Below are 25,788 nucleotides of genomic sequence, written 5' to 3'. Positions count from 1 at the left end.
CCAAAGTGACGCAAATAAAAAAAAACGGACGGAGTAGTATCGAGATGAACTCCAATTAGAAGAAAGCTCTCCCGAGTCCAAAGTCTCAACAAGAGTTTGAAGGACATATTAATTTAAAACCCAATAAAAATTGGGCCTTCAAATCATATGGGCGTCAAAAAACACCACCAACAACAAGCCATCTCAAGCCATGGTGGTGTTTGTTGCCATTTACCACCAAAAAAACAACTCTTAAAATCGTCGAAGAAATCCGAATTCTGCCGAGGAGAGAGAAAAATCAGACGTTGATCACTTGCAGTGAAGATGGAGAAGGAAGAAACGGTGAAATTGATCAGCTCTGAGGGCTTCGAATTCGTCATTGATAGGAAAGCTGCTATGGTTTCTCAATTTCTTCGCAATTTGCTTACTTCTCCAGGTTACTACTTTAACCAATCATAATCAAAATTAGGGTTTCTTCTTGTTTTAGGTTCTGTGAATTTCGTATGATTGTTGCAGATTTGTGTGTTGAATTATCGAGTTATTGGAGATTTTGATTGATTAGTGAAGTTTTCGGAATTTGCAGGGAATTTTGCTGAAACGGAAAACGGTATTGTGAGATTTCCGGACATTAGTACTACTATATTGGAGAAAATTTGTCAGTATTTCTACTGGTCTCGTCAGTATGCTAGGTAAATTCTTATCTTATAATTTAATGTAAGTTGTTTTAAATTTGATGTTGGAATTTGTATTTGATTTTCAGTGTTGTAGAATTATTTTGATTTTGGGATTATTATATTTGTGAGATTGTTTTTGGATGGAATTTTCGATTTAAACAAGCTTGAGTGTTAAGAATGCTAGTTTGGTTGATGTTTTGTTTATGTTAAACAATTTGATCGTTTGATTTGTGATAAGTTTTCTTTTGGAATCGCTATATATCTCGTCGATCTTCAATAGCAGAGCATGTTTGGCTGGAGCAATTTTTTACTTTGTTAGTCTTGCGTAAAGCTTATATGATGACACAAAATTACAAATTTCGACAGGAAATTATGGATGCAAAGGTAAATTGTGTACATTCTTGAGGGAGATAGCTGATTATGGAAAAAGTAGATTAAATTAGAGGAATTTAAAATATTGTTATACAATTTTCACTGAGGCTATTAGCGAGTAATATTGCTTTATCTTTGTATGCTTTAGGCACCACTTTGTAGTAAATTTATGTAGACTAAACTGACAGTCTCCCTCTTGGTAACACATGCTGTCGTCTCAGTCTGTCTTCTACTACTGTTTTTATGTGCCTCCATAACCAAAAGACCTGGAGATAACAAACACTATTTGTCGTATTTTTACCTTTATTACGTGGTCATGATTTATGGACGAGACACTATTTCTATCACTCTTGATTGTTAGTTCAGAATACAACGATTTTGTTTTGATACTCTGTACTTGTCTGTAGATGGCTGCTGCTCTATCAAGTTTATGTACAATCAATAGAAGTTACAAATTTCGCTGTCTATATTACTTCATATATTGCAAGTAATCCTACATCTCACATCAGATTCTGTTTGAACAGACCATGAACATCTATTTTCTAGGAGCTTCTGACCTTAAAGTCAAGTACATCATAATTAAAAATAGAAGTGCTTACTTATTTTAATTGACCTTATTCCCCTCACAAGAATGATTTCATTTTGATCATCAAGAGACCGACAAAGTGACAAAATAGTCAGATCTGTTTGGCTGTTGATGTACAGTAGTTTGGCCATTTTCTAGGTTGCTAGTGGCAGCCTTTTCCGTTTCCTGCCTTCATCATGTTTCATAATAAAAAAAGTCTGTATTGTTATAGTTACAAAGCTAAATTACTTTGTGCATGTTGCACAACTGATGTGCAAGAAGCCAAGAACTCCCTATACAAAGAAACCTGATTTCATTTCTCCTATAATATAATGCAGTCTTGAAAACTCTTTTCTGAGGGGTTAATATTGGGGTGGTGTTTGTCGTTTCCGCCTTACTCATCTTTATAGTTGTCTTCTTAGAAATATGCAAGCAAAAACATTTTCTTCTCATTTGTTTTCCGAAAGCAATTTCAAGATTTAAGTCATTGATGTGCATCAGATAGCAAGACTTCTTTGAATTTCTTTCTTTTCCTTTGTTTTTTCCCCTCTTCCTGCTATTGGTGTTGTGTGCAATGTCATCTATTGCTTTGTTCTCAAGAGCATATGATTCATAGGATCTGTCTATCTTCTAATATGTGCCTTAGTCGAAACCTCAAGCAAAGCTTGTCTGACCAGTGAATCATCAATTATTTTTCATGCTTTTTTGCAACAAAATTTATAAACTACAATATGAACTCGTCTCTTGCTTGATTTCGCTGAGTGATGGAGGTGTTTTCTAGCTGTTTTCTATGGTGTGTGAGTAAACATGTCTCATGCTTTCAGGATAGGCAAAATTAAACTGGAAAAACCTGCAATTATGATGCAATTCTGCCTTAAATTGATCTTTAGCTTGTAAATACTGAAGTATATATCAAAGGTGTTTAGTTATGAGTGTGCCAGGTTTGCATTGAAACACCAAAACTAGCAATTATAGACTTATAGTTTGGCTCCTTCCAATTCTTTGTCAATTAGTCCCATTTTGTCAGTGCAGTTTTCTGTGAGCTTAGACGCTCCTCATCAGGATAAGATGCAGAGTTTTTCCTTGTCTTCCAAGTTCCTATTTCCTAACCTGCAGCTGTGTTTAGTGGAATGTTGTACTATTTGAGCTCAAATGCATTGTTTTTTTTTTGGTGTGTGTAGTGGAAAGGAGACTGAATTCCACATTGAACCTGAACTTACTCTGGATCTGATGATGGCTGCTAATTATCTTCATACTTGAGAAGAATTTCCTTCTCTTTCTTATCGTGGCATTCTCTATTTAATGTGGTAATCTTTTGGAGCTTTCCTTATACTTCATATATTGTTGTACACTACTTATATCAAAGCATCAAACAGGGAGATTCACCCCATTCAATAGACTTCTACTGATTGTTTATGTCCAGCTTGATTAATTTGTATTTTCCTTTCCACTTTTGTTTAGGTCCTTTAGGAGTGCTCAAGGATGCCTCTTAAGAAGTATGGAATTTCAGAAATTTACTGCTCGTCTTCGTGTCTTTGCTGCTGTTAGCTCTGGTCCCTGGAGTTCTCAGTACAGGGACCTGGTGTAGATTGTGTTGTAGGATTAGGACTGATTGTTTATGACTGACAGAAAGTTCGTCTTGGATACTGAAACTGAAGTATATAACATCTTAATTCAGACTAAGAAGAGAACTTGTATGCTTAATAATCCGGAAGTTATCTATTCTTGTCTGATTTTGACTGGGAACTGTTGTTTGCTTCTACCTTTCTTCATCCATGCATTATGTAGTCTTTAGTCCTTTGCCCATATGGCAGGACGGATATTACGGTAATGGGTATTTTACAAAAAGTATTGGAGAATGAATAAGTGATTCAATCTTATTGTTAAGGTTTCTAAGTTAGGGATTAACATTTCTATGTATGTATGTACAGTCGTGGATACCATCATTGGTCGCTATTGAATGGTTGTCTAGCCTCAGGAATGTTAATTCCCTAATTTTCAGGATTGTTAGTGGGAAATTTTGGACTTGCAATCAAAGGTTGCTTGAGGATGTAGGAGCTGTTGCTTTGGCTTAATGTTTGGGAAATGGAACTTGGATAAATTTGGAGAGATTTATGGAAAAAGTACCAATATTTTCGTGTTATATGGACTAATGTTTGGGTACCTCTGCTTGAAATTTTCCTACCCATTAGTCCATTACGCCTAGGGTAATCAAAGGTTATGTTTATTATTTCTTACTACTAATATCTTATTTATGGTCCTTACAAAGTTACAATCGTGTTTAAAATATTCCTCCTAGTAGATTAGTGCTCGTGTGCACAGTAGTAATAATTTTTTTTCTCATAATTAATTGTGATATAAAAAAATGAGGCAACTCACGTGAAATAAACAGATGTAATTATATCATATATGAATGAATAAAAAATAAAAAAATCTCTCTTGATGGAAAACTCTCCCCTCGATAACTCTCTGAAATCGAAAATTGCTGGTTCCTTGATTGAGGGAAGGGATCAATTGGATCGATCAAACAAGAAACCTAAAAGAAAAATCAATCACCTCATATTCAATTCATCTAATAGCAATGATGAAGAGATGCTACAAGGGGCAAATGGAGATAACATTCTAGAGAAACAACCATTGAACAACCTAAAACGAGGCTCTATCTCATTCAGGGACATGATTAGACGGGAAACTTCTAAACACAGGGACAATCGATCCTCTGCAATTGTGGATCTTGAAGATGAAATAGGAATGAATCGGATGATGAAAGATGCCTTGTATAGTTTGACAAAGGAGGCCGGAGAAAGCCAGGTTGAGACAACCATGGAAGACGTCGTTGATAATTAAGCTTTTCAATGGTAAAATAGGGTACATGGGATTCATGAGAAGATTGAAGAAAAAATGGAATATCAAGGGAAAATTGGCTTTAATAGACAAAGGGTGCAATTACTATATAGCAAGGTTCACAAACAAGGCTGATTATGACTATATTCTGACCCAAGGGCTGTTGTTATTGGATGATAATTACCTTACTATAAGGAAATGGGTGCCAAATTTTATCCCTGATGAAGCTCTGATCAAAATTCTTACTGCTTGGGTATGTATACCAAATTTGCCAGTTGAGTATTTTGATATAAATTTTCTTAACAAGATTAAATCAAAGATAGGCCGAGTCTTGAGAGTTGATAAAACTACTACACAAGTTGAACGCGTGGTCAATTAACAAGGATTAGTGTGGAAATTGATCTTTCAAAGTCATTACCATCCAAATTTTGGCTGAAAGGGAGAGTGTGGAGTGTACAATACGAGGGGATTCGTATTCTGCTTCAAATGTGGTAAGCTTGGTCACGCTGAAGATGATTGTCCTGCAATCCAAGAGGAGACACACACTAATGCTTTGACAATTCATGAGAATCCATTGCATAATCATAACTCGAAACCAGAAGAGATTGAAGATTTCGGGTCATGGATGATTGCAAAGAAACCGGATCGAAAGAGAAACCCTAAAATTGACAAAAATCCAGCTGCTGGAGTCAAAGTCAACACTAGAGGGGTTCAAATTTTGGAAAGGGTTAATGAGCCAAATTTAGAAAAGAATAAAATCAAGTTGGGTGTGACTGTTGTTACCCTCAGGTAGAAGGAAGAGCTCTTTTACACTCCTATTAGTCTCAAATTCGAGCTCAATAAGGGCTCGGGCTCACGATTTACCTTGCTGGAAAATCAATTTGAAAATGCAGTTGAGGGAAATCAGGAAAAAAATTTGGGAGAATGAAATAATGATGAAAATATTTTTGAGACTATCAATTTGAGTGAAAATTCTCAGAATATATTAAGGATGATTTTATTCCTGTTTTTAAGGAGAATAATATTTCCTCTTCCCAATCTCAATCAAAAGCCAAAAACATCCCTACCAAAATTTATCCAGATAAAAAAAAATGTACCTTCCAAGAATATTAGTACTCCTCTCAAGGAAATTTAAGATAATAATATTATCATTAATAAAAATAACCATGTGTCACACGAAGAATAAGAGAATATTTTTAATTCTTTCGAAGCTACCAAAATTACTAACACCCAAGCTCAATACCAAGCAAAGATAAGCAACTAGGAAGCTAGTGGAGTGCAATCCCATGCAGTTTATGAGCAAGACCAAGTCATAATTCATGTCTCAAATTCCCTCCCCGATCACTCTAACAGTCCCAATGGACAAAATATTGTGTGTGGGACACCCGATGGAAGAACCATACATGGTAATCATGAACCCCCTGATACATTAATGGAGATGCAGCTAGACTCGATGTTACCCCCAACTACGACCCCCATCGAGTTGGTGGCAACAATAAAGATTCCCAATGAATTTAAGCGCCAACTTAGATTCTTATGCGAAGCATATATGACCTCTCTACCTTTTGTACCAGTTTCTATGGAAGATACAATCCCAAATTTAGCTCCTGGCTCTTTACCAATTACTTGTATGGTGTGGAACGCACAAGGTGCAGGTAGTAGAAATTTCATCTCATCTATCAAGGATGTGGTTCAAATCAATAAACCGAATGTACTTTCTTTGGTTGAAACTCATATGGGAGGAGAACACGCTTAAAAATAACATCGATTTTAGGTTATGATGGCCATGTTTGAACTGATGCGATTGGGTTTAGTGGGGGTATTTGGGTGTACTGGAAGAAGGATTTGGTCACGATTAGTCCAATCATCCAGCACAATTAGCATATTACTATGGAGATTTCTCGTGTAGGAGCAATCCCTTGGTATTTCTCAGCATTCTATGCAAGCCCGGATCCTGCAAAATGGAAGGAATTATGGTATGAGCTCGAAAATTTTGCACATTCTCATGGAAAACCGTGGCTTTTGGCAGGGGATTTCAATGAAATTACATTCCCCTAAGAAAGAAATACTTCTTGCAATGAGCCAAATAGACATTCAGCTATGTTTAATGAATGTATTGAAGGTATGGACTTGTTGGAAGTTGAATTTTCTAGAGCTGCACATACGCAGGCTAGAGGAAAAACTCCTGAAATTAGACATAATGGTCGTTTGGATATAACATTATACAATGATCAATGGCGATGAGATTTGAATAAGCCTCTATGAAACATCTCAAAGTTGCCACCTCAGACCATTGCCCAATATTCATCTCTCCTAATGGGTTTGTACCCCTCGATGCCATTCATAGACCCTTTAGGCGGTGTGGATGCAACATGAGAATTTCAGTGAGTTTGTTGAGGAACATAGGAGTAAAGATAGACCTCTTGTCCTTGCCCTTGCTAAACTCTCGACAAATTTGTAGCATTGGAATCGAGATACCTTTGGAAATATATTTTTAAACAGAAGTGCATTCTGCTTGCACACATTAGAGGCATTAAAAAATCATTGGCAATGCAAGTGACAGAGGGCTTTTAAAACTCGAATCCAGACTTCGTAAGGAATTAGACTAGATTTTGGATCGTGAGGAGACCTTATGGTATCAAAAATCTCAAGTGACTTGGTTGCAAGAAGGTGATAGAAATACAACATTCTTCCATCTAAGTACTATTGTGAGAAGGTGGAAGAATAAAGTCATTTTTAAAAAAAAGAGGGTATTTGGACTCAAGACAAGGAGGAAATTTAAAACATTATTGTTGAGTATTTCTCTAGTTTATTCACTGAAGAAGGGGAGCAGAATTTAACAGACATACCACAAGACATATTCCCTGAATTGTCGAATCCTGATCGGAGCTTGCTAACAAGGTATTACTCAAGACATGACATTGATGATGTGATTAAGGGTATAAGGGCACTCAAATCGCTAGATGGTTTCCAGTTTCATTTTATCAAAAATTTTTGGAACTAGTGTCAAAGAATGTGTATGAAACTGTTTTGCCGATTTTAGAAGGGAAGAAGTCTGCAAAGGAGCTCAATAATACATATATTGCACTTATACAAAAGGTGGAACAACCTGAATTAGCATCCCAATTTTGTCCAATTGGACTATGCAATGTGGCCTACAAGATTATCGCAAAAGTCATTGTCAATCGAATAAAGCCCGTGCTTCCTCATCTCATCTCTAATACTCAATCAAGCTTTGTCCCCGGGAGATAAATTTCAGATAACATAGTGATTATGCAAGAAGTTTTGCATACTATGAGGAAGAAACAAGGGACAACAAGTTACATGGCCATCAAAATTGATTTCGAAAAAGCTTACGATAGGCTTAGGTGGGAGTTCATTCGAGATACTCTAGTACAAATGAATATTCCGATTACTATGATTGAGGTCATCATGGATTGCATTACCACCGCTTCCATACAAGTGCTTTGGAATGGTGAGCCTTCTAGTTCCTTTACTCCCAGTCGAGGCATACGATAAGGGGACCCTCTATCCCCGTACTTATTTGTGATGTGCATGGAACGCTTTTATCACGTAATTGAGGAAGCAATAATTAATGGCATTGGAAGACAATCCAAGCAAGAAAAGATGGACCAGAGCTCTCAAATTTGTTTTTTGCAGATGATATTGTACTTTCCACTGAAGCTAGTGTTGCACAAGCTGCTGTAATTCGTTCTTGTTGAACTGCTTTTGCAAAGCCTAGAGTCAAAAGGTCAGCTTGCCCAAAGTCCAGGGTATATTTTTCAAAAAATGTGGGAATGGACAAGCAAGTTGAGATTAGCTCGGAATTGGGTATGGAGATGACTTCGGATTTGGGAATGTATTGGGGATGCCTACCTTTACGAGTAGAGTCACACAAGACACCTTTAGTCATCTGTGAGAGAAAATTGATAGGCGTTTAGCAGGATGGAAAGCGAAATATCTCTCCCTAGCTGAACGTATTACAATGGCTAAGTTAACATTGTCGACCATGTCCTATTATTCAAAGCAAAAAACAATAGTTCCAAAGTCAATTTGTGATGACATTGATAAGAAAACAAGGAAATTTGTTTGGGGTGGAAATGAAGATAAGAAGAGAGTGCACTTAATCTACTAGGAATGTTTGATGATGAGTGACATTTATGTCACTCTTAGGGAGTAGTTTTAGAGTCGTTTTCATGTTTATTATGTCTTTTATTCTCTTGTTTTCTCGTTAATAAAGTTTCTAGTTTATTTTGTGATTTCTTGCATTTTAAGGATATTTTTGTCTTTTCTACTTTACTCGCTCTACTCTCATTTATTGTAGACTTTGTTTTGGGTCTCGGGATCTACTTTGGAAGATTCTTCAAGTATTTCGGATGCTCGGGACAAGGCCTTATATCATTTGGTTGGCTAGAGTTCAAGATAGGAAGCAAGCTCATACTCTTGGCATTAACACTTTCGTGCATCACCATCATCATTGATCTTGGTCATGAACATGCAAATTTTGTGAAATCGGGGATGCCTTGATTGTGAGCATCACACGAGCTTGATGCTCGAGAGCGCAGACGAGCCTTACCGCAACAGGCCACCAGTTAGCCACACATCGCAGCAAGCGAGCTGCGAACCACAACAGGCTTTATTTGTTGGCTTTGTTTGGGTCTCGGAATCTACTTTGGAAGATTCTTCAAGTCTTTCGGATGCTCGGGACAAGGCCTTATATCATTTGGTTGACTAGAGTTCAAGATGGGAAGTAAGCTCATACTCTTGACATAAGCGCTCTCGTGCATCACCATCATTATTAATCTTGGTCATGAACACGCAAATTTGGTGAAATTGGGGTTGCCTTGTTCGTGAGCATCACACGAGCTTGATGCTCAAGAGCGCAGACGAGCCTAACTACAGTAGGCCACCAGGCAGCCACGCATCGCAGCAAGCGGGCTGCACGCCACAACAGGCAGCAAGGTGGTGCATGCACACGAGCCATGTTGTGCGTTTGCACAGACCCTACTGTGCGTGCGTACCGTAGGCTGGCCGAGCATCATTCTTCCCTTGCTTTATATACTTGGGACCTTTCTATTTTCGGGACAACTTTAGTTTAGCTTATAATTTCTCTTTCATATTTTAGCTTAGGGGTTGAGAGCTTCTCTCTCTAGGTTTAGCTCAGGATTAGAGTAGTTTAGAGAGAGAAAGTGAGGGCTTCACCATTGTTGAGCTTGGAGAAGAGGAAGATTGATCATCTTCCTTGTAAACTTTCACATTCAATTAATTAGAATCTCTAACTCTTTCTCCTCTATTTTCATTGCTTTCTTTTACTTATTGTTTTTGTTGTTGGTATTGCTTGTTAATCATGTTGATTCTTGGTTATTTGTTGATTAATCTTGTTATTAGCATGATTAGTGAGTAATTTCCCCATTAAGGTCGGGGATAGTTGTGGTGTTGTTGAATCTTGAGCACGTTCTAGGGTTTGGAATTGATTTATTTGTGATTGAAGTCTTTACTTGCTTGATATTCTTCAATCTACTTGCAAAATGCATGTTGTTAGTTGATTGGGAATGAATTACTGTTAGAAGATGCGATAGCGGACCTAGTAAGATTCATTTGTATCGATTGTTATTTGATAGCATCTCCTAGTATATGGTTTTAATGTGACAACATAGAAGCTATGTTAGGAGAAGCTAATTGACCCCGACAAGTGGCTAGATTGGATCCCTTATTTCGATATTCAAGCATATTTAGTTCATAATTAATTCAACTTTCATGCTTTTGTTTATGCTTAAGTGAAAGCTATTCCTAGACCATTTCCCTTAGTGTTTTACTTCTAGTTTTAGTGTGTTTAGACTTAGTTTACTTCCCTTATCCTGGACTAGCTTAGTTGTTGATAGCATTTTGTAGCGTTTAATCGTTCCATGTGGTTCGACCCCTATGCTTGCGTTATACTCGTACTAGGTTTGTTTAGGTTGTATAAATTTATTTGATCTAGGGATAGTTGTTTAACGACGCAATTATTCCCTTATCAAATTGGCGCCGTTGCCGGGGAACGACTTCTATTACCGTTGTGTTATCTTATTAAGACTAGTCATTTGTATATAATTTTCATTTTACTTGTTTTTTGTTATCTCTGTTTTGTTTTTGTCTTTATAAAAAATGGCACGTTTTTCTTTTCCTCAATATGATGGTGAGTCTTCTTATGTTTACTTCCATAGACTTATAGGGTTTTTGAACTCTAATGGTTGTAATCCTTGTGAGGCTTGTGAGATTTGTTATTATGGCATGAACGAACAAACGAGATATGAAGTTGAAAGTAGGTTTAATGGCGAATTTTGAGAATTAATGGTTCATAGTGCTTGGAACTTCTTTGTATGGTTTGCTAAGGATCTATGCAATAGGGCATGTAATGTTGCTAATTTTGATTCTCAATGTGATAATAGTTTTATTGGTGGCATGAATCCCCATGATTTGTCTTGTGATCCTGTATGTGAACCTAGTACAAGTGATTCAACTCTTTTTCTCCTATTGTTGATGATGAATCTCTGCTTGATTACGCCCCCTCTCCCCTATATGATGATGCTCATGTTTACAATGTGAATAATCTTCCCTCTCCATCTTCTTGTTCTTAAATGGCACCAAATAATTCCCCTTATGCTTCTTATGAATCTTTTGATGAGGGTCCTTCTATGGTAAAATTTGATGGAAGAGAAGATAATGAAGATGATGGAGAAGGATAATGAGACGAGGGAAGTTCAATTAGAAAGGGAAAAACAATATAACAAGGAGATGAAAGCTAGGATGGAGGCCCTTGAGAACCAAATCTCCCACCTAGCTCAATCTTGAGCTATTGCCCCTCCTTCTTCTCCCTTCCCCCATATGAGTGAGGATCCCATTAGAGAGCATTCGAGTGATGGTGAAGGAGTTGAGAGTGAAGCTAATGTTGAATTTGTGAGCTCTAACCTCCTCTACCATCTTGATGAGTCTCAAGTGTTTGTTTGTGACCCTTCAATCTATGAGTATATAGACTCTTTTGAGGTAATGTCCCACAAATTTTTCGGGAGTCATATGAGGACTTATAAATTATTGGATGATTTCATTGAGAATGCTTCTTGGGACTTAGATGAGTTTGAGATGAATATACCTCCATTCATGCATGATTTTGGAGTTTATTGTGATAGTTGAAGGAAAGGTTGTTTATTGTGGTGAAAAGGAGGTTGAAGTTGATCCCCTTGGAGTTTTGAGCTTGAGGGAGGTGTAGATCGTGAGTGCCCTTCATTTGAGGATTCTATGATTGATTTTCATGTCTTCATTGGCGATGTGAGACGTTGTGGTGAGGGAGTAGCTACCCCTTTTCCCGTTTCTCATACCCCTTTTTCTCTAAAGTTTGACCACATCCCTCCTTACCCTATTTTTCCCCCTTCCTATCTCTAAGAGCCTATTGTGGAGCCGCCTTCTATTTATGATATTCATGTCCTTCATTCCATCATTGTTGAGGACGAGAGGAATTTTGTGTCAACCAAAATTTTTGTGATGAGGATTTGCCGTTTTCCTTTTCTTTCCATTCTTCTTTTCCCTCTTCTACTTCTTACTTTCTTGAGTTTCCTTTTAATCCCCCTTCTTCTTTCTTTTGGCATCTCCCTCTTCACTTGCGTGCAATGATCTTGTTGCACATTATTATTTCGTCATTAGCCTATCTACACCCCCATGAAATGTGTAGTAGTGCATTTGACAAGCTCTTGCGTGCATAAATTATTATTTTCTAGAGCGGTCTTGCTTGGACGTTAAATAAGCCTTTGCGGGAAGTTACCCGTGATTTATTGCTTTTATTTTCTTTTCTTTTTAGATTAGATTTTCTCTCATGGACGTGTTTGTGTTCCTTTCTAGGTACACAATTCGATATACTCTTTTGCATTGGTGATGATCAAGAATCAAGGAAATGTGCCTCAACTTACCTATCATACGGATTTCAAGACATATTTGTAGAGATTGTGGCTCCTATGAGGTTATTCTGGGATTTTTTTTTTTTTTTTTTTTTTTTTTTTTTTGTGATTTTGCATTTATCCCATATCCGGTAATATCCTTCTTTTCTTTCTCTCTTACTTATTGTGACTTGAAGATCATGTATTGTTAATGTTGGATTAATTTCTCCTTGTTTTCCCCTCCTTGGTTTCATTGTTTATGATTTGAGAGTTTGGTCTCATTCAAGCTTGGGGGAGGGTATTTTATCATGTTTGGTGGGATGTTGATTCATATATGCCATGCTCTTGAGTATATGCATTTCCACGTTTTTCATGCTTTTGGAAAATCCAAAAAGATTTATTTATTTATTTATTTTTTATTGTTTCTATCAAGGCAAATTTGCAATGTGTTTTGTTTTGTTCTTGCTTTGGACATAATAACATTTGGACTTGTATACTTGAATGCATTTCTTCCTAAATGGTAACGGTGTGCACGGTTTAAGAATATGCTTGGTTGATTCTAGGATAAAGCATGCTAAGGTAGCGTGTCTAAAACTGGTGGGACCATGAATCCCGAGTTTACTTGTTTTGGGCATGATTGGTAGTTTCTTCCTATAGTCAATTTGACACCAATAGTGAGTTTTTGCTACATTCATATGAGGTTTTGACTTTTTCAAGCCTTCTGCATACACTATTGCATGAGCGCGCGGCATGGATCCTTGACTATTGCAAACCTTATCTAGAATCTCGACTTATAGTTCCCAAGACCGAGACCGAACCATTTAGGGAGGATAAAGGCATCTTTTTGGGGTGGTAGCTTTTCTTTTTCTAGGTTTAGAATTTATCTTTTTGGTTTTTGGGTTCACATTTGCCTAACCATTTGAGCCTTATACTTTCTTTTCAAGCCACATCTTTAGATATTTGAGCCTTTTGTTTCATTTTTGTTGCCATTTTTGGTTTTTGTGAAGCAAATCATCACAATTGTTAGTTGGAGATTGTGGTGAAAGAGTTTGAATATTGGTTCATTTTTTAAGCAAGCTTGTGTTGTGCATAATTTGTGAATAATGGCAAATGAATAAATGAAAAAGCCGTCCATAGTTAAAAAAAGGCAAGGATATTTCAAATGTAAAGTTGAAAAGCCGTCCAAAGTTAAAAGAGGTGAGGAAAACTTTTTATGAAAATGATAAAAAAAACTGAAAAATGAGAAAAATGCAAAAATATTTTGATGTGAATTTTTCTCCCTTTTGAGCATTGAGAACAATACTTCATTTAAGCCTGGGGGGGAAAGAGAGGCGCGTTTACGCTTTTTGTATATTTGATTGTGATTATAGCTTTGAATAAGCTTGGGGGTGTTGGTGTTTTTATTTGGTGATTACTTGGTTATGATTCTAAGAAATGGCCATCTTTAGCTTCACTAATTAGGGATATCACCAAATTTTCAAATTTTAAGCCTACCCTCACCCATTTCGCCCTTACATTACAACCTAAGAAAGTCCTTTTGACCTAATAGTTGAGTCACATATCGAGGGAGGGAAATATGAGTCATAGCCTATAGTGAGGGGATGCATAGCCAAGACGTCGAGGAGTCCTAAAATATCTTCTTTTCCCGTTCCTTCGAGGAACTTTCGAGATGCTCACTAGGGGTAGATTTGAGACTAGTAGGAAGAACGCGGTAAGAATAAATGGGATGAAGGTGGATTGCATTTACTAGTTCTCTATGCTTAGCATATTTATATTTCAATCAATATCGGATATCTTGGAACGAGCACTCTCTTATTTGTTTAGAAAGAATTGCATTCATTTGTGCATGTTCATTTGGAAAAGTCCTTTCATGAACATTTGTTTACTTTTCTTTTCTTTTCGTTTCTTTTTCATGCTTTGCCTTGTTTGTATTGTTTATGAGAGTTATAGGTTAATCTATTAGGAAACCTTTACGAGACCTAACTCGTCCTCATAGGCGACTTTGGGGTATTAAGGGCTTGTTGTAGCTAAAAACAACCGTAATTCCTACGACAGTGAGTTAGTGTACATTCTTTCTCTTTGTTTTTATTTTGTTTCTTTTGCTTTCAATAATTTCATCTTGTTCTCTTTTGCTCTAGCTTTGCTCGAGGACGAGCAAAGGTTTAGCTTGGGGGAGTTTGATGAGTGACATTTATGTCTCCCTTAGGGAGTAATTTTAGAGTCATTTTCATGTTTATTTTGTCTTTTATTCTCTTGTTTTCTTGTTAATAAAGTTTCTAGTTCATTTTGTGATTTCTTGCATTTTAAGGGTATTCTCGTCTTTTCTACTTTACTCGCTCTACTCTCTTTCATTGTAGGCTTTGTTCGAGTTTTGGGATCTACTTTGGAAGATTTTTCAAGTCTTTCGGATGCTCGGGACAAGGCCTTATATCATTTGGTTGGCTAGAGTTCAAGATAGGAAGCAAGACTCTTGGCATTAGTGCTTTCGTACATCACCATCATCATTGATCTTGGTCATGAACACGCAAATTTGGTGAAATTGGGGCTGCCTTATTCGTGAGCATCACACGAGCTTGATGCTCGAGAGCGCAGACGAGCCTTACGCAGCAAGCTACCAGTCAGCCATGCATCGCAGCAAGCGGGCTGCGCGCCACAGCAGGCAGCAAGGTGGTGCATGCGCATGAGCCATGTTGTGCGTGCGCACAGAACCTGCTGTGCGTGCGCACCGTAGGCTGGCCGAGTATCATTCTTCCCTTGCTTTATATACTTGGGACCTTTCTATTTTCGGGACGACTTTAGTTTAACTTATAATTTCTCTTTCATATTTTAGCTTAGGTTGAGAGCTTCTCTATATAGGTTTAGCTTAGGATTAGAGTAGCTTAGAGAGAGAAAGTGAGAGCTTCACCATTGTTGAGCTTGGATATTGAAGAGGAAGATTGATCATCTTGCTTGTAGACTTTCATATTCAATCAATGAGAATCTCTAACTGTCTCTCCTCTATTTTCATTGCTTTCTTTTGATCATTGTTTTTGTTGTTGGTATTGCTTGTTGATCATGTTGATTCTTGGTTATTTGTTGATTAATCTTGTTATTAGCATGATTACTGAGTAATTTCCCCATTAAGGGGATGGTTGTGGTGTAGTTGAATCTTAAGCACGTTCTAGGGTTTGGAATTGATTTATTTAAGATTAAAGTCTTTACTTGATTGATATTTTTCAATCTAATTGCAAAATGCATGTTGTTAGTTGATTATGAGTGAATTATTGTTAGAAGATGCGATAGCGGACCTAGGAAGATTCATTTGTATCGATTTTTATTTGATAGCACCTCCTAGTATATGGTTCTAATTAATGTGACAACATAGAGGCTATGTTAGGAGAAGCTAATTGACCCCGACAGGTGGCTAGATTGGATCCCTTATTTCAATATTCAGGCATGTTTAGTTCATAATTAATTCAACTTTCATGCTTTTGTTTATGCTTAAGTGAAAGCTATTCCTAGACCATTTCCCTTAGTGTTTTACTTCTAGTTTTAGTGTGTTTAGAGTTAATTTACTTCCCTTATCTTGGACTAGCTTAGTTGTTGATAGAATTTTGTAGTGTTTAATCGTTTCCTGTGGTTTTGATATAAAATAACCAACAAAAACCAAGAAAAAGGGAGGAGAAATCCAGTAGCAACAAGTTCAAACCAATAAAACAAGATAAACCTATCTAAAAATCACCAAGATAAATGAAATAAGGGGTTTTAATCAAAGCTAACACCAAGTAAAGCTATGATTAAGGTGTAACCACAAAGATTACAAGGAAGCAATCACAAAGAAAGCAAGATAATCACAAAGATTATGGTAGAGAGAGAAAGTCTCTTTGATTACAAAATCAAGCAAAGTTCAACATTAATTTGAAAGCAAAAACGTCTTGAAAGCAACTTAAATAGTTCGTACAAGTTGGCTTAAAACGGGAGAAGGTTCGGCCGAACTCAGGGTAAGTTCGGTCGAACTGCTGGGTAGGTTCGACCGAACCAAGGGTATGTTCGGTCGAACTTGTCCTGTTCCTGGTTTGGTCGAATTTTTGGAGTCTGACCACTGCTGCAAAACTGCCAAAATTAAGTTTGAAACTACGTAGGTGGTTCGGTCGGACGTACATGGTTCGGCCGCACCTCTTCAATTCTTCTGGTCTTCAAGTATGATGATGGTTAACCCCGAAAGGTGACCTCCAAGGAACTTGGCCTGACTTCATGTCACGACACATGGCACGTCTTCCACTTCTTCCACCAAGTTCCATGCACCCACGTCAAACCCCTCCTCTTCAAAAGGAATGGCCCTCAATTCTGGATCATCATCACCAATATCTCTTTAAAAAAAAAGGAGCAAGATCACCAACATTAAAGGTAGCATGAACTCCAAAGTCTCTCGGTAGTTTGAGCTTGTAAGCATTAGGTCCAACTCTCTCCACAACTTCAAAGGGGCCTTCGGATCTTGGCATGAGCTTTATCTTTCTCTGAGCCGGGAATCTTTCCTTCCGAAGATGGAGCCACATAAGATCACCTACATTGAATTCCCTTGGCTTCTTGAATTTGTTCGCCTTTTCCTTATAACTCTCATTTTTCTTCTCAATTCTCTTCATGAAGGTTTTTTATCGTTTCAACTCTATCTTTTTCCTCAAAGATCAACTCCTCTTAAGGGATGCTAGGCAACAAATCAAGTGGTAGGCGGGGATTGAAACCATACACTACTTCAAATGGTGTTTTCTCGGTAGCTATGCAATGAGAGCGGTTGTAAGCAAATTCAACTTGAGGTAGTTTAAGATCCTTATCTTTCATGTGTTTGCTAATGATAGCTCGGAGAACTGTGGACATGGTATGATTGGTAACCTCGGTTTGGCAGTCGGTTTGAGGGTGATTAGAGGTACTAAATAAAAGCTTGGTTCCCACTAATTTCCACAAGGTCTTCCAAAAGTAGCTCAAGAACTTAGAATCTCGAACCGACACAATACTTTTTAGAATGCCATGAAGCTTCACCACTTCTCTAAAGTACAAGGTAGCCACATGAGAAGCGGCATCGGTCTTGTGGCAAGGAATGAAGTGAGTCATCTTGCTAAAACGATCAACCACAACAAACACGGAATCATTTTGCCTTTGAGTACGAGGGAGAGCAACCACAAAATCCATACTAAGATCATCCCATGGATGACTAGGAACCGGAAGAGGAGAGTAGAGTCTTTCACATAATTGACTCTTACCCTTGTGACAAGCCCCACAACGAGCTATTACATCTTGCAAATCACCAAACATCATGGGCCAACAAAAATGTTCTCGAAGAATGTCATTTGTTTTTGCAACCCAAAAGTGTTCGGCTAGTCCTCCTTGATGAGCTTCTTTAACAAGTAACTGACGATGAGAGCATTTCAGAACACAAAGCTTGTTTCCCTTGAAAAGGAAACCTTCTTACACCATGAAAGAGCCATCGACCCCTTCCTCACACTTCTTCATTAACTCACCAAAATCGTCATCATCACTATATAACTCTTTAAGCAACTCAAACCCTAAAAAATTTGCATAAAGAATAGTAATCACACAATGCCTCTGATCGTGGGTGAGTAGGTCGTTGGTCTAATACCCCTAATCAAATTAATTATTTACAACCTAAACTACCCTAATACAAGTATAGGGGTAAGTAAAGGGTAGAACCCAAAAGGACTAAGTGATTCAATCTATGCTACTTAGATTACTAGGAAAGCTTGTGAGATAGAGAGAGGTTAAAATAAACACAACTAAGAACAAACAACTAAAACTAGGGAAAGTGGAATCCAATTACATCAATGCATTCAACAACATCATAAAATTAGATGAAAGTGGCCTTGATTAGGAACAATCAACTTATTTAACTCACTCTCGCATAATTAAGCATGTTAATTATCCTACTAAACTAATTCACTCTCGTGCAACTAGCCTAGCAAAGGTATGGAAGAATTTAGGGCTCTTAAACAACTCACTCTCACACAATTGATTGAAAACACAATTAAGACCATAGAATCAATTAGCTAGAAAGATTCTAATCCATAAAAGCATCATCCATACACAATAATCAAGAAACAATTCCATACTAATCACAATCAATCATTCAATTTATTAACATAACCTTCATCCATTTCCCTAGAACAAAATCTAACCTAACATGATGAACAAAAACATGGAAAACAAGGTAAAATAAGAATAAAAGTAAGAATCAAACAACTAAACTAATTAATCTACCTACTCAAATCAACAAATAAATAACCAAAAACAATAATAAATGAAAGCAATAAAGGTGAGAGAAAGTTAGGAAGACTCATTGAATAAATGAGAAGAAAATTCACAAATTGCTTCTTCAACCTCTCAAAACTCCATGAAAAATCCAAGCTTTCTCTGTCTAAACTACTCCTAAACTAGAGAGAGAATATCCTAATCTAACCCTAAGAGAGAGAAAATAAAAGAACTAAACTAATCTAATCTAGGGTAAATTAAAAATGTTATGAGTTTTTAGAAAATGCTCTTCCGGTGAGAGATTGCCGAAAGAGATGCATACGAATATAATCTTGGCTCACTTCATTGGTTTGCATCAATGCACACAACTCAAGGAATCAGTCCAAATGCTCAATGGGGTCTTCACTTGCACTTCCGGAAAATTGCTCAATTTGTACCATCCTAGCATATTTTGGATGGATTGTGAAATTAGACTCGGTGGTTGGGAGAAGTATACCACTCGTGAACTCATAGACTTCCGGATTTCCAAACTCCCTAAAAAGAAGGTCATCCTCTTGCCTTGCCATATCTCTCTTTGAATACAACAAAGCTAAGCACACGATTAGCAATGACAAGTAGGATTAAAAAAAGCAAAATAATAAAAAGAAAGCAATTAAAATGACTCTAACAATAGCAAAAATAAATGTTAAACAAGCCGCTTCCTTGTTGGCGGTTCTCTACTTTGCTTTGTCCCTAATCGTTGTCCCTAATCGTATATGTCAATTTCCATTTCCTATGAGTGCCAAGCATATTCACACATGCTTTGATATAGGCGCACTTCGAGCGACGCCTACAATACTTCATCTGTTTTTTTTATTAGTTGACACATTTCATTTAGGCACATGTAATACCCCGTATTTTTATACGTATTTTGTTTAAAGTATGTATTTTATAAAATATTTAAATAGTTGTAATTCTTTTAATTATAGTATTTTAATTAATATTATTATAAAAGGAAAGTTTATTTAATTATTTTAATTATAAAAGTTGGGGTTTTATTTTAAGAAAGTTTAATTTTAACAAGTTTTATTAGGGAAAGAATTAGGAAAATCTAAAAGAGGAAAGTTTAGGGAAGAGGGTTAGTAGAGAAGGGGTATAAATATTCCACTTGTGAGGCAAATCAACTTTATCCAGAGTGGAGAAAACCCAAGGTAAACTTCTCTCTCTCCTCCTTATTTTTCTTTCTTTTTCTTTTCCCCTTCCCCTTATTTTTTTTCGGCTGCCCCTTTTCCCCCACCGCTGCCAGCCACCGACGGCTGGTGGCCGCTGCTACCAACAGCGCAAGCCGCCGGCAGCAGGTGGCCTCCGCCGCTGCCGGCAGCCGACAGCCGGTGGCTGCTGTTTTCCTCCTCCCCTTTTTTTCCCTTTTCGAGTATTAAAAAAAAAAACTTAGCTTTCTTATTTTAATTTAATCTATGCTTAGATCTAATTGTAATTTATGAGTTTTGGGATTTAATTTTGACGTTTGATTGTTGTAATTATGCTAGTTAATTTTCAGATTTGGTTTTGAATTAAAAAGCCCCAATTTTTGAAACCTTAGGTTCTTGATTTATGAATTATTGAAAGTATATGATGTATTAATGTTTAGATCTTCAATTAAAGTGTTTTAAGACTAAATTACAGCAAGTTTTAATTAAAAATAAAGTGCAGGAATTTTATGTAGAGCACTTAATATTATGTTTTTGAAGGAAATTTAGATTACCCATTAAGTGGGACTTAATTATGGTGTTTTAAACATAATTTCAGCTTACTCTAATTAATTTATGAGGGGGTTTAAAATAGTATATATTGCTGGAAATTTGTTTAGAGTGGATTTTAATGCTCTATTATAATTTTAATGTGTAGGAGACTTCGAAGTAAGCAATTTTTACTAGTCGTGGCGATTTTAAGATCGTATTCAAGGTACGTTCGCGTACTTAGCATAGTTATGTTGATGTAGTAGCATGCTATATGTGTTTGATTGATTATAAATAATATCATACTAGGTTTGGAATTAAAATTGTGATTTGGATGTTATTAGTGATTGAATTGAGAAGCATGATTTATTTGTGATGGATTATTGAATGGAAATTTATAGTTTGGAATATTATTTATGAACCACATGTTTATTTATGGCATGATAGAGAGCATGTTTAATTAAACTAATTGTTTAATTATGTTTGGAATATTAAAAAGGAATTTTATTATGGTTCATATAATTTTTATTGATGCTTTAAGCATGAGGAAGGAGCTATATAAGTGTCTATGTACACGAGGAATAAATAGTATGTTGGTGCCTTTGTGCACTTAAGGTGTTTTAACACCGAGAGATAGGATTTTTGGCGCTTTATGCGTTTAAGGTGTCTTTGACACTGAGGTAGAATTAAAAAGGGTCCAACATTAAATATTATGTGGTCACTAAATATTCAAGAATTAAATTGGTATGTTTGTTTGATTGAATAAATATTGTTGATTGTTTTAATATGCTTTGAGAGTCATCACCAAGTCCAATAACATGTAAATAACGTAAAGTGAAAGAGATTACGCACCAAAACTCTTGGAACGTATATACCTTGAGTATGAACAATGGGGGGAGTTATGGGGTTTTATATTTAACCATAACTTCTAATGGAGTACAGGACGCTGTGCATTCCTTTTTATTTATTATTATGCGCAGGAATTCCGCCACCTTTGAGTGGTTTTGTTGCTGGCACGGTTAGCTCCCGTGTCAGTTAACCTCAATTTATTTGGGGGAGGTATAGTTGGAAACCCGTTCGATGCGTAATCAACGCTAAATGGATTATTTAGTGTGTAGTTAAAGTGTCTTGTTGATTGTTGTGTGTTCTTGTAAACAGGTGCAATGAGGTAAGTGTGTGATGATAGGTGTAGGCGTCGTTCGAAGTGCGCCTACGTGAAAGCATGTTGTGAATATGCTTGGCACTCATAGGAATTGGGAATTGACATTACGATTAGGGACAACGATTAGGGACAACGATTAGGGACAAATAAAGTAGGGAGCCGCCAACAAGTTTTTAAGGAACTTGTAAACCATTCACGGATCATAAAAGGCAACCACGAAAAGGGACAACGATAGGCAACAACGATTGACCCGTGAAGGTTACACCCCATTCATAATCCATGAGATTACTAACTCCATATGGTTCGGAACCACGAAAGGAGGATCGGGGATGATGGTACGAAGTGAGTCATGGAGTCACATTTGCCCGTATTGGCCTCTACTCGATTCTTATAGTGAAAAGTATTCCTGTGATCTCAAAGGCATGCAAACAAAGATTCAATTTGCTCCAAACTATTATTTAGCTAAATTGGTTGAATATTAATGCACACATTATTCTAAAATATCATGACCACTTGATTTAATAACAAGATTAAGGGAACCTAAACTGGTTGTCCAAATTATCTTATTAGTCGTGATTTTCAATTACATATTCCCTTTAACATGCAATATGGTGATCATAAATAATAATAGAACAAACATTAATATTGGAAGCAATTTAACAATAAATCCAACAATATAAAATCGTTAGAAAAATAATAGAAATAAAAAGAACATGTTCCTTACTTTGATTTTGCTTGCTTACTACTATAAAAACAATAAACGCGTTAGTAACTTCAAGGAAAATTAATTAAACAATAATCAAAATGGAATTAAATTAAATTAAATAGAGTTAATTTGGGGCCAAACCCTCAAACAATTCTACCTTTCACGACGTGGTTTAAGGATAGAACCTCGGGTAAAGTATGGATTCCTTGGAGTGCTTAAGGAAGGTATTTTGAAAGAGAGAAGGGTAGGCTAGTGTTTAGGCTAAAGCATAGAAGAGAAATGAGAGAGTTAATTGATGCCTCGTACATCATAAATGAGGGGGTATTTATAGAAAAAATGTGCTGAGGGAACACACGGAACCCTAAAATGATAAAAACCCTAAAAAAGTATCTCGCGACATGGTAAACTGTACCGTGACACGGTAATTTCCACCGTCAGACGGGAAAGATTCCCGTGACACGGTGCAGTTTTGTGGGACGCGGGATATTTTTAGCAAACGGGGGAAGAAAACGCGTTAGGGTTTACGCGGAAAGGACACATAATGCACCCGTGTCACAGCAGGTTTCCCGTGTCACGGGATTTCTTACCGTCAGACAGGAGAAAATCCCGTGACTCGGGGATTCTTGCCGTGACGCGGGACATTTTTGTCTGTTTTTCCGTCTAAATTCATTTTTTAACCCTAATTTCGTTCAGCATTTTAAATGCCGATTGATAATTTCGGGCTATTTTCTGAATTATTAATATTGGGCTAAAATACGAAAATAAATAAAAGAAATAAGTAAATAAAAGGTTTGGGCCAAAAATAAATAATGAAACAAAAAAGGTTTGGGCTGAAAATAAAACTATGCTTTTACCAAACATTAAGACTGATCCATGGACTATTCAGAAATACGAATTTAATTAAATATGAGTTTTAAGCACTCTCGGGATTAAATACTGAACCCGACCAATAGTGGCGGTGAAAGGTTGTTCATCATCGGGTTTGGTTTTGGGTAGACAGTTTTAGGTGTCTACAGAAGCCCCCACTTTGAATGAGTTTGTAGAAACGTAAGTTTCGAAAACGATAGTCAAAGTAGTCAATAGGGACGGAGAATAGTTTAAGACGTTCTGCGACCCTAAATCACTCTGTATACGCCGATACCTGCAGAAAAATGTTAGTTCTACAGATAAAAGAGTAAAGGGATAGAATACGTATCTGACACCAGTGTATCGGTGACAAATGATGCTTGGTATCTTCCTATGCTTGAAGGAATCCACCGGATGATGTTTCGCTGAAATGCTTTCCATGCCTGAGGAAAGCCAACTGATGAATTTGGTAGGTTTCTATGCTTGAAGCAATCTACCGGATAACATTTTCCATGCTTGAGGAAAATTGACAGATAATTTTAGCGGTTTTCTATGCTTGAAGAAATCCACCGATAATGCTTTCCATGCTTGAGGAAAGCCGACAGATGAATACTTTCCATGCTTGAAGAAAGTCGATAGATTAAAACTTCCCATGCTTGAGGAAAGTCGATGAATGAATACTTTCCACGCCTGAGGAAAGTCGATGATGATATAATTGCTGACTTCTTCGTGTTGAGAGGTAACAACGCCTGACAATTTTCCATGCTTGAGGAAAAATTTGTCAATTGAAATTACAAGTCTTTGTGTATTGAGAACCTTGCGCCGGAATGATAGTGATTCAATTGTCCCCGAACGTGGGCTGTAGATGATTTATCATCAAATCGACTTTTCGTCCATATTAGGTGCTAGAAATGTCGAGAAATAGACTTTGATGCTTGCTAGGGGTAAAATGGTAATTTTAGTCCCCTTAAATATCAGTTAGAATTTTTCGTGTAATTCCAGCGAAAAATAACTGACCACAAGCCTCGAAAAATCATTCAAGCTGGTAAAAAATGCCAGGAATATTCGCTGACAATGTTTCAGATCCACCGTGCCACGTGGAATAACGCCGTGACATGGTATCCTTCCCCGTCAGACGGGAAATTACTCCGTGTCACGGGACATTTTTTTTTGAACTGGTCAATTGGCGTGGATTTTCATGCTTTTGACCCGCAAATCCAATCGCGCCACGTCAGCAAGAGCCGTTACACGGTAACGGATACCGTGGCACGAGAACGGGTGACGTGTCACGGTTGCTCCTTTTGCCTTAAATTCGAGCTCTCACCTAACTGGTTCCTTATTTCATCATTTTTTACTAGTTCTTTGCCATTTTCATCTTCTCTACATCCTCCATTTTCATTTTCTTGCTCACACAAATCACCGCGCCTCGATTAAATTCACTGGCGCACGTCAAGCATTAGCGTGACACGGGAGCGGAAGCTGTGACACGGTGGGTTTCGATCTTCTGTTGCTGCTGCTGCTTGAGACGACTGCTTCCACTGTTTGCACTCCGCTGCTGCTGCCGGAGCTCCGCCGGTTCTGTTACTTCGCCGTCACCGTCCTAGAATCCCCGTGACACGATATACAGCCACTGTGTCACGGTATTGCAGCCCCAAGCCGCGGTGAACTGGGTGAATTGCCGGAGGTTTTGCTGCTCGATTTTTCACCAATTTCATTCCATCTTTTGCTATATTCCCTATATTCGAACCTCTACAAGGATATATGTATGTTCTTAATTTTGTCTTTGCCTCAAATTTCATGTGAAAACCTTGAAAAATCAAATTGGGGATTTTTAATTTTGAGGTTATATGTCACAATTATTGCCATGAATTTGGTTGTATATGTATGTATGCGCGTTTGTGAGAAATTGGGGACAAAAATTGCATGATTTGAACCAAACACCATTTTTGGGTACTACTTCTTGTGAAATGATGTTCTTGTTATTCATGTTATTTCTTTGCACTTGAAATGGTGAAATATTGGTGGTAGATCTCGTAAAATATGTCATGTTATGTTGATCCATCGTTTTTGTGCAATTTCGAAACATATTTTTTTGTATGTACTACATCGTCATGGAGAACATAGTATCATGCGGCTAGGAGAACTGTAGTATTAGTTTGTCATGGAGAAACTTAATACTAGTAATAATTCTATTATTTTGCTAGTTTTTAGCCTTGAGGTAAAAATTTAGCGTATAACAGAAAATGCAACCTGAGATAATTGACAAGCCATTTTTGAATAAATAAATAAATAACTTAGGAAATGATGCTAAGCATTTAGATATTTATTTTTGAAATAGCATGCCTAGACGGCGGGATTGCGCTCAAACTACACGTGGCCGGCGTCAGGCTTTTCGGGAGGACATTCCCACAGTTCCTGAGGGCGTGGAGGACGATGTCTTAGAGACCGAGCCGCGCGCTTCTTCGAGTAGGGGCAGATGGGTTCCACCTCCATGGACACCCGATGAGTTGGTTTTCTGTCGTGAGAACCATGTTTCTCACCGTCCGCTTGCCGGCATAGTCGATAACACGCTTCGCCATCATGGATCCGGAGCTGGAGATTTGATTCCTCGACTACATGAGATTATCACGAGGGATCCTGTTACGAATGCCTTGTGGGTTTAGTGGACTTCTATTCGGCGGTCGTAGGGTTTTGCAGCCCCCGGGGTTGCGGCCCGACAGTTGTTCGTGCATTGTTGGAGTATTTTTGGGATACTACCAACACCTTTCATTTTTCTTG

At 37.4% G+C, this 25,788-nt stretch overlaps 1 protein-coding gene across 2 annotated transcripts; it reads left to right on the top strand.

The window, feature by feature from the left end:
• The first annotated feature begins 203 nt into the window (after positions 1–203).
• On the top strand, positions 204–3,329 carry LOC145602248 (uncharacterized). Of its 2 annotated transcripts, none has more exons than XM_081658425.1 (4): positions 204–415; positions 563–668; positions 2,772–2,897; positions 3,052–3,329. In XM_081658425.1, exons 1-3 carry the CDS (start codon positions 304–306, stop codon positions 2,848–2,850), a joined length of 297 nt encoding a protein of 98 aa, XP_081514551.1. In that variant the 5' UTR covers positions 204–303; the 3' UTR covers positions 2,851–2,897; positions 3,052–3,329. The 2 variants fall into 2 exon arrangements, with proteins under 2 accessions (XP_081514551.1, XP_081514549.1); XM_081658423.1 differs by having other exon boundaries at positions 207–415; positions 3,061–3,329.
• Positions 3,330–25,788: the final 22,459 nt, after the last annotated feature.

This window comes from Chenopodium album, chromosome 21 (assembly GCF_948465745.1).
Source record: "Chenopodium album chromosome 21, dcCheAlbu1.1, whole genome shotgun sequence".
In the NCBI taxonomy this organism is placed as follows: Eukaryota; Viridiplantae; Streptophyta; class Magnoliopsida; order Caryophyllales; family Amaranthaceae; genus Chenopodium; species Chenopodium album.
This window is presented reverse-complemented; position numbering and strand designations above follow the sequence as displayed.

Bases quoted from the DNA above. Each gene is read 5' to 3' on its own strand.
- LOC145602248 (XM_081658425.1), top strand. From the start codon at position 304: ATGGAGAAGGAAGAAACGGTGAAATTGATCAGCTCTGAGGGCTTCGAA. The intron at 416-562 runs GTTACTACTTTA...CGGAATTTGCAG, and splicing joins CAATTTGCTTACTTCTCCAG to GGAATTTTGCTGAAACGGAA. The intron at 669-2,771 runs GTAAATTCTTAT...TGGTGTGTGTAG, and splicing joins TGGTCTCGTCAGTATGCTAG to TGGAAAGGAGACTGAATTCC.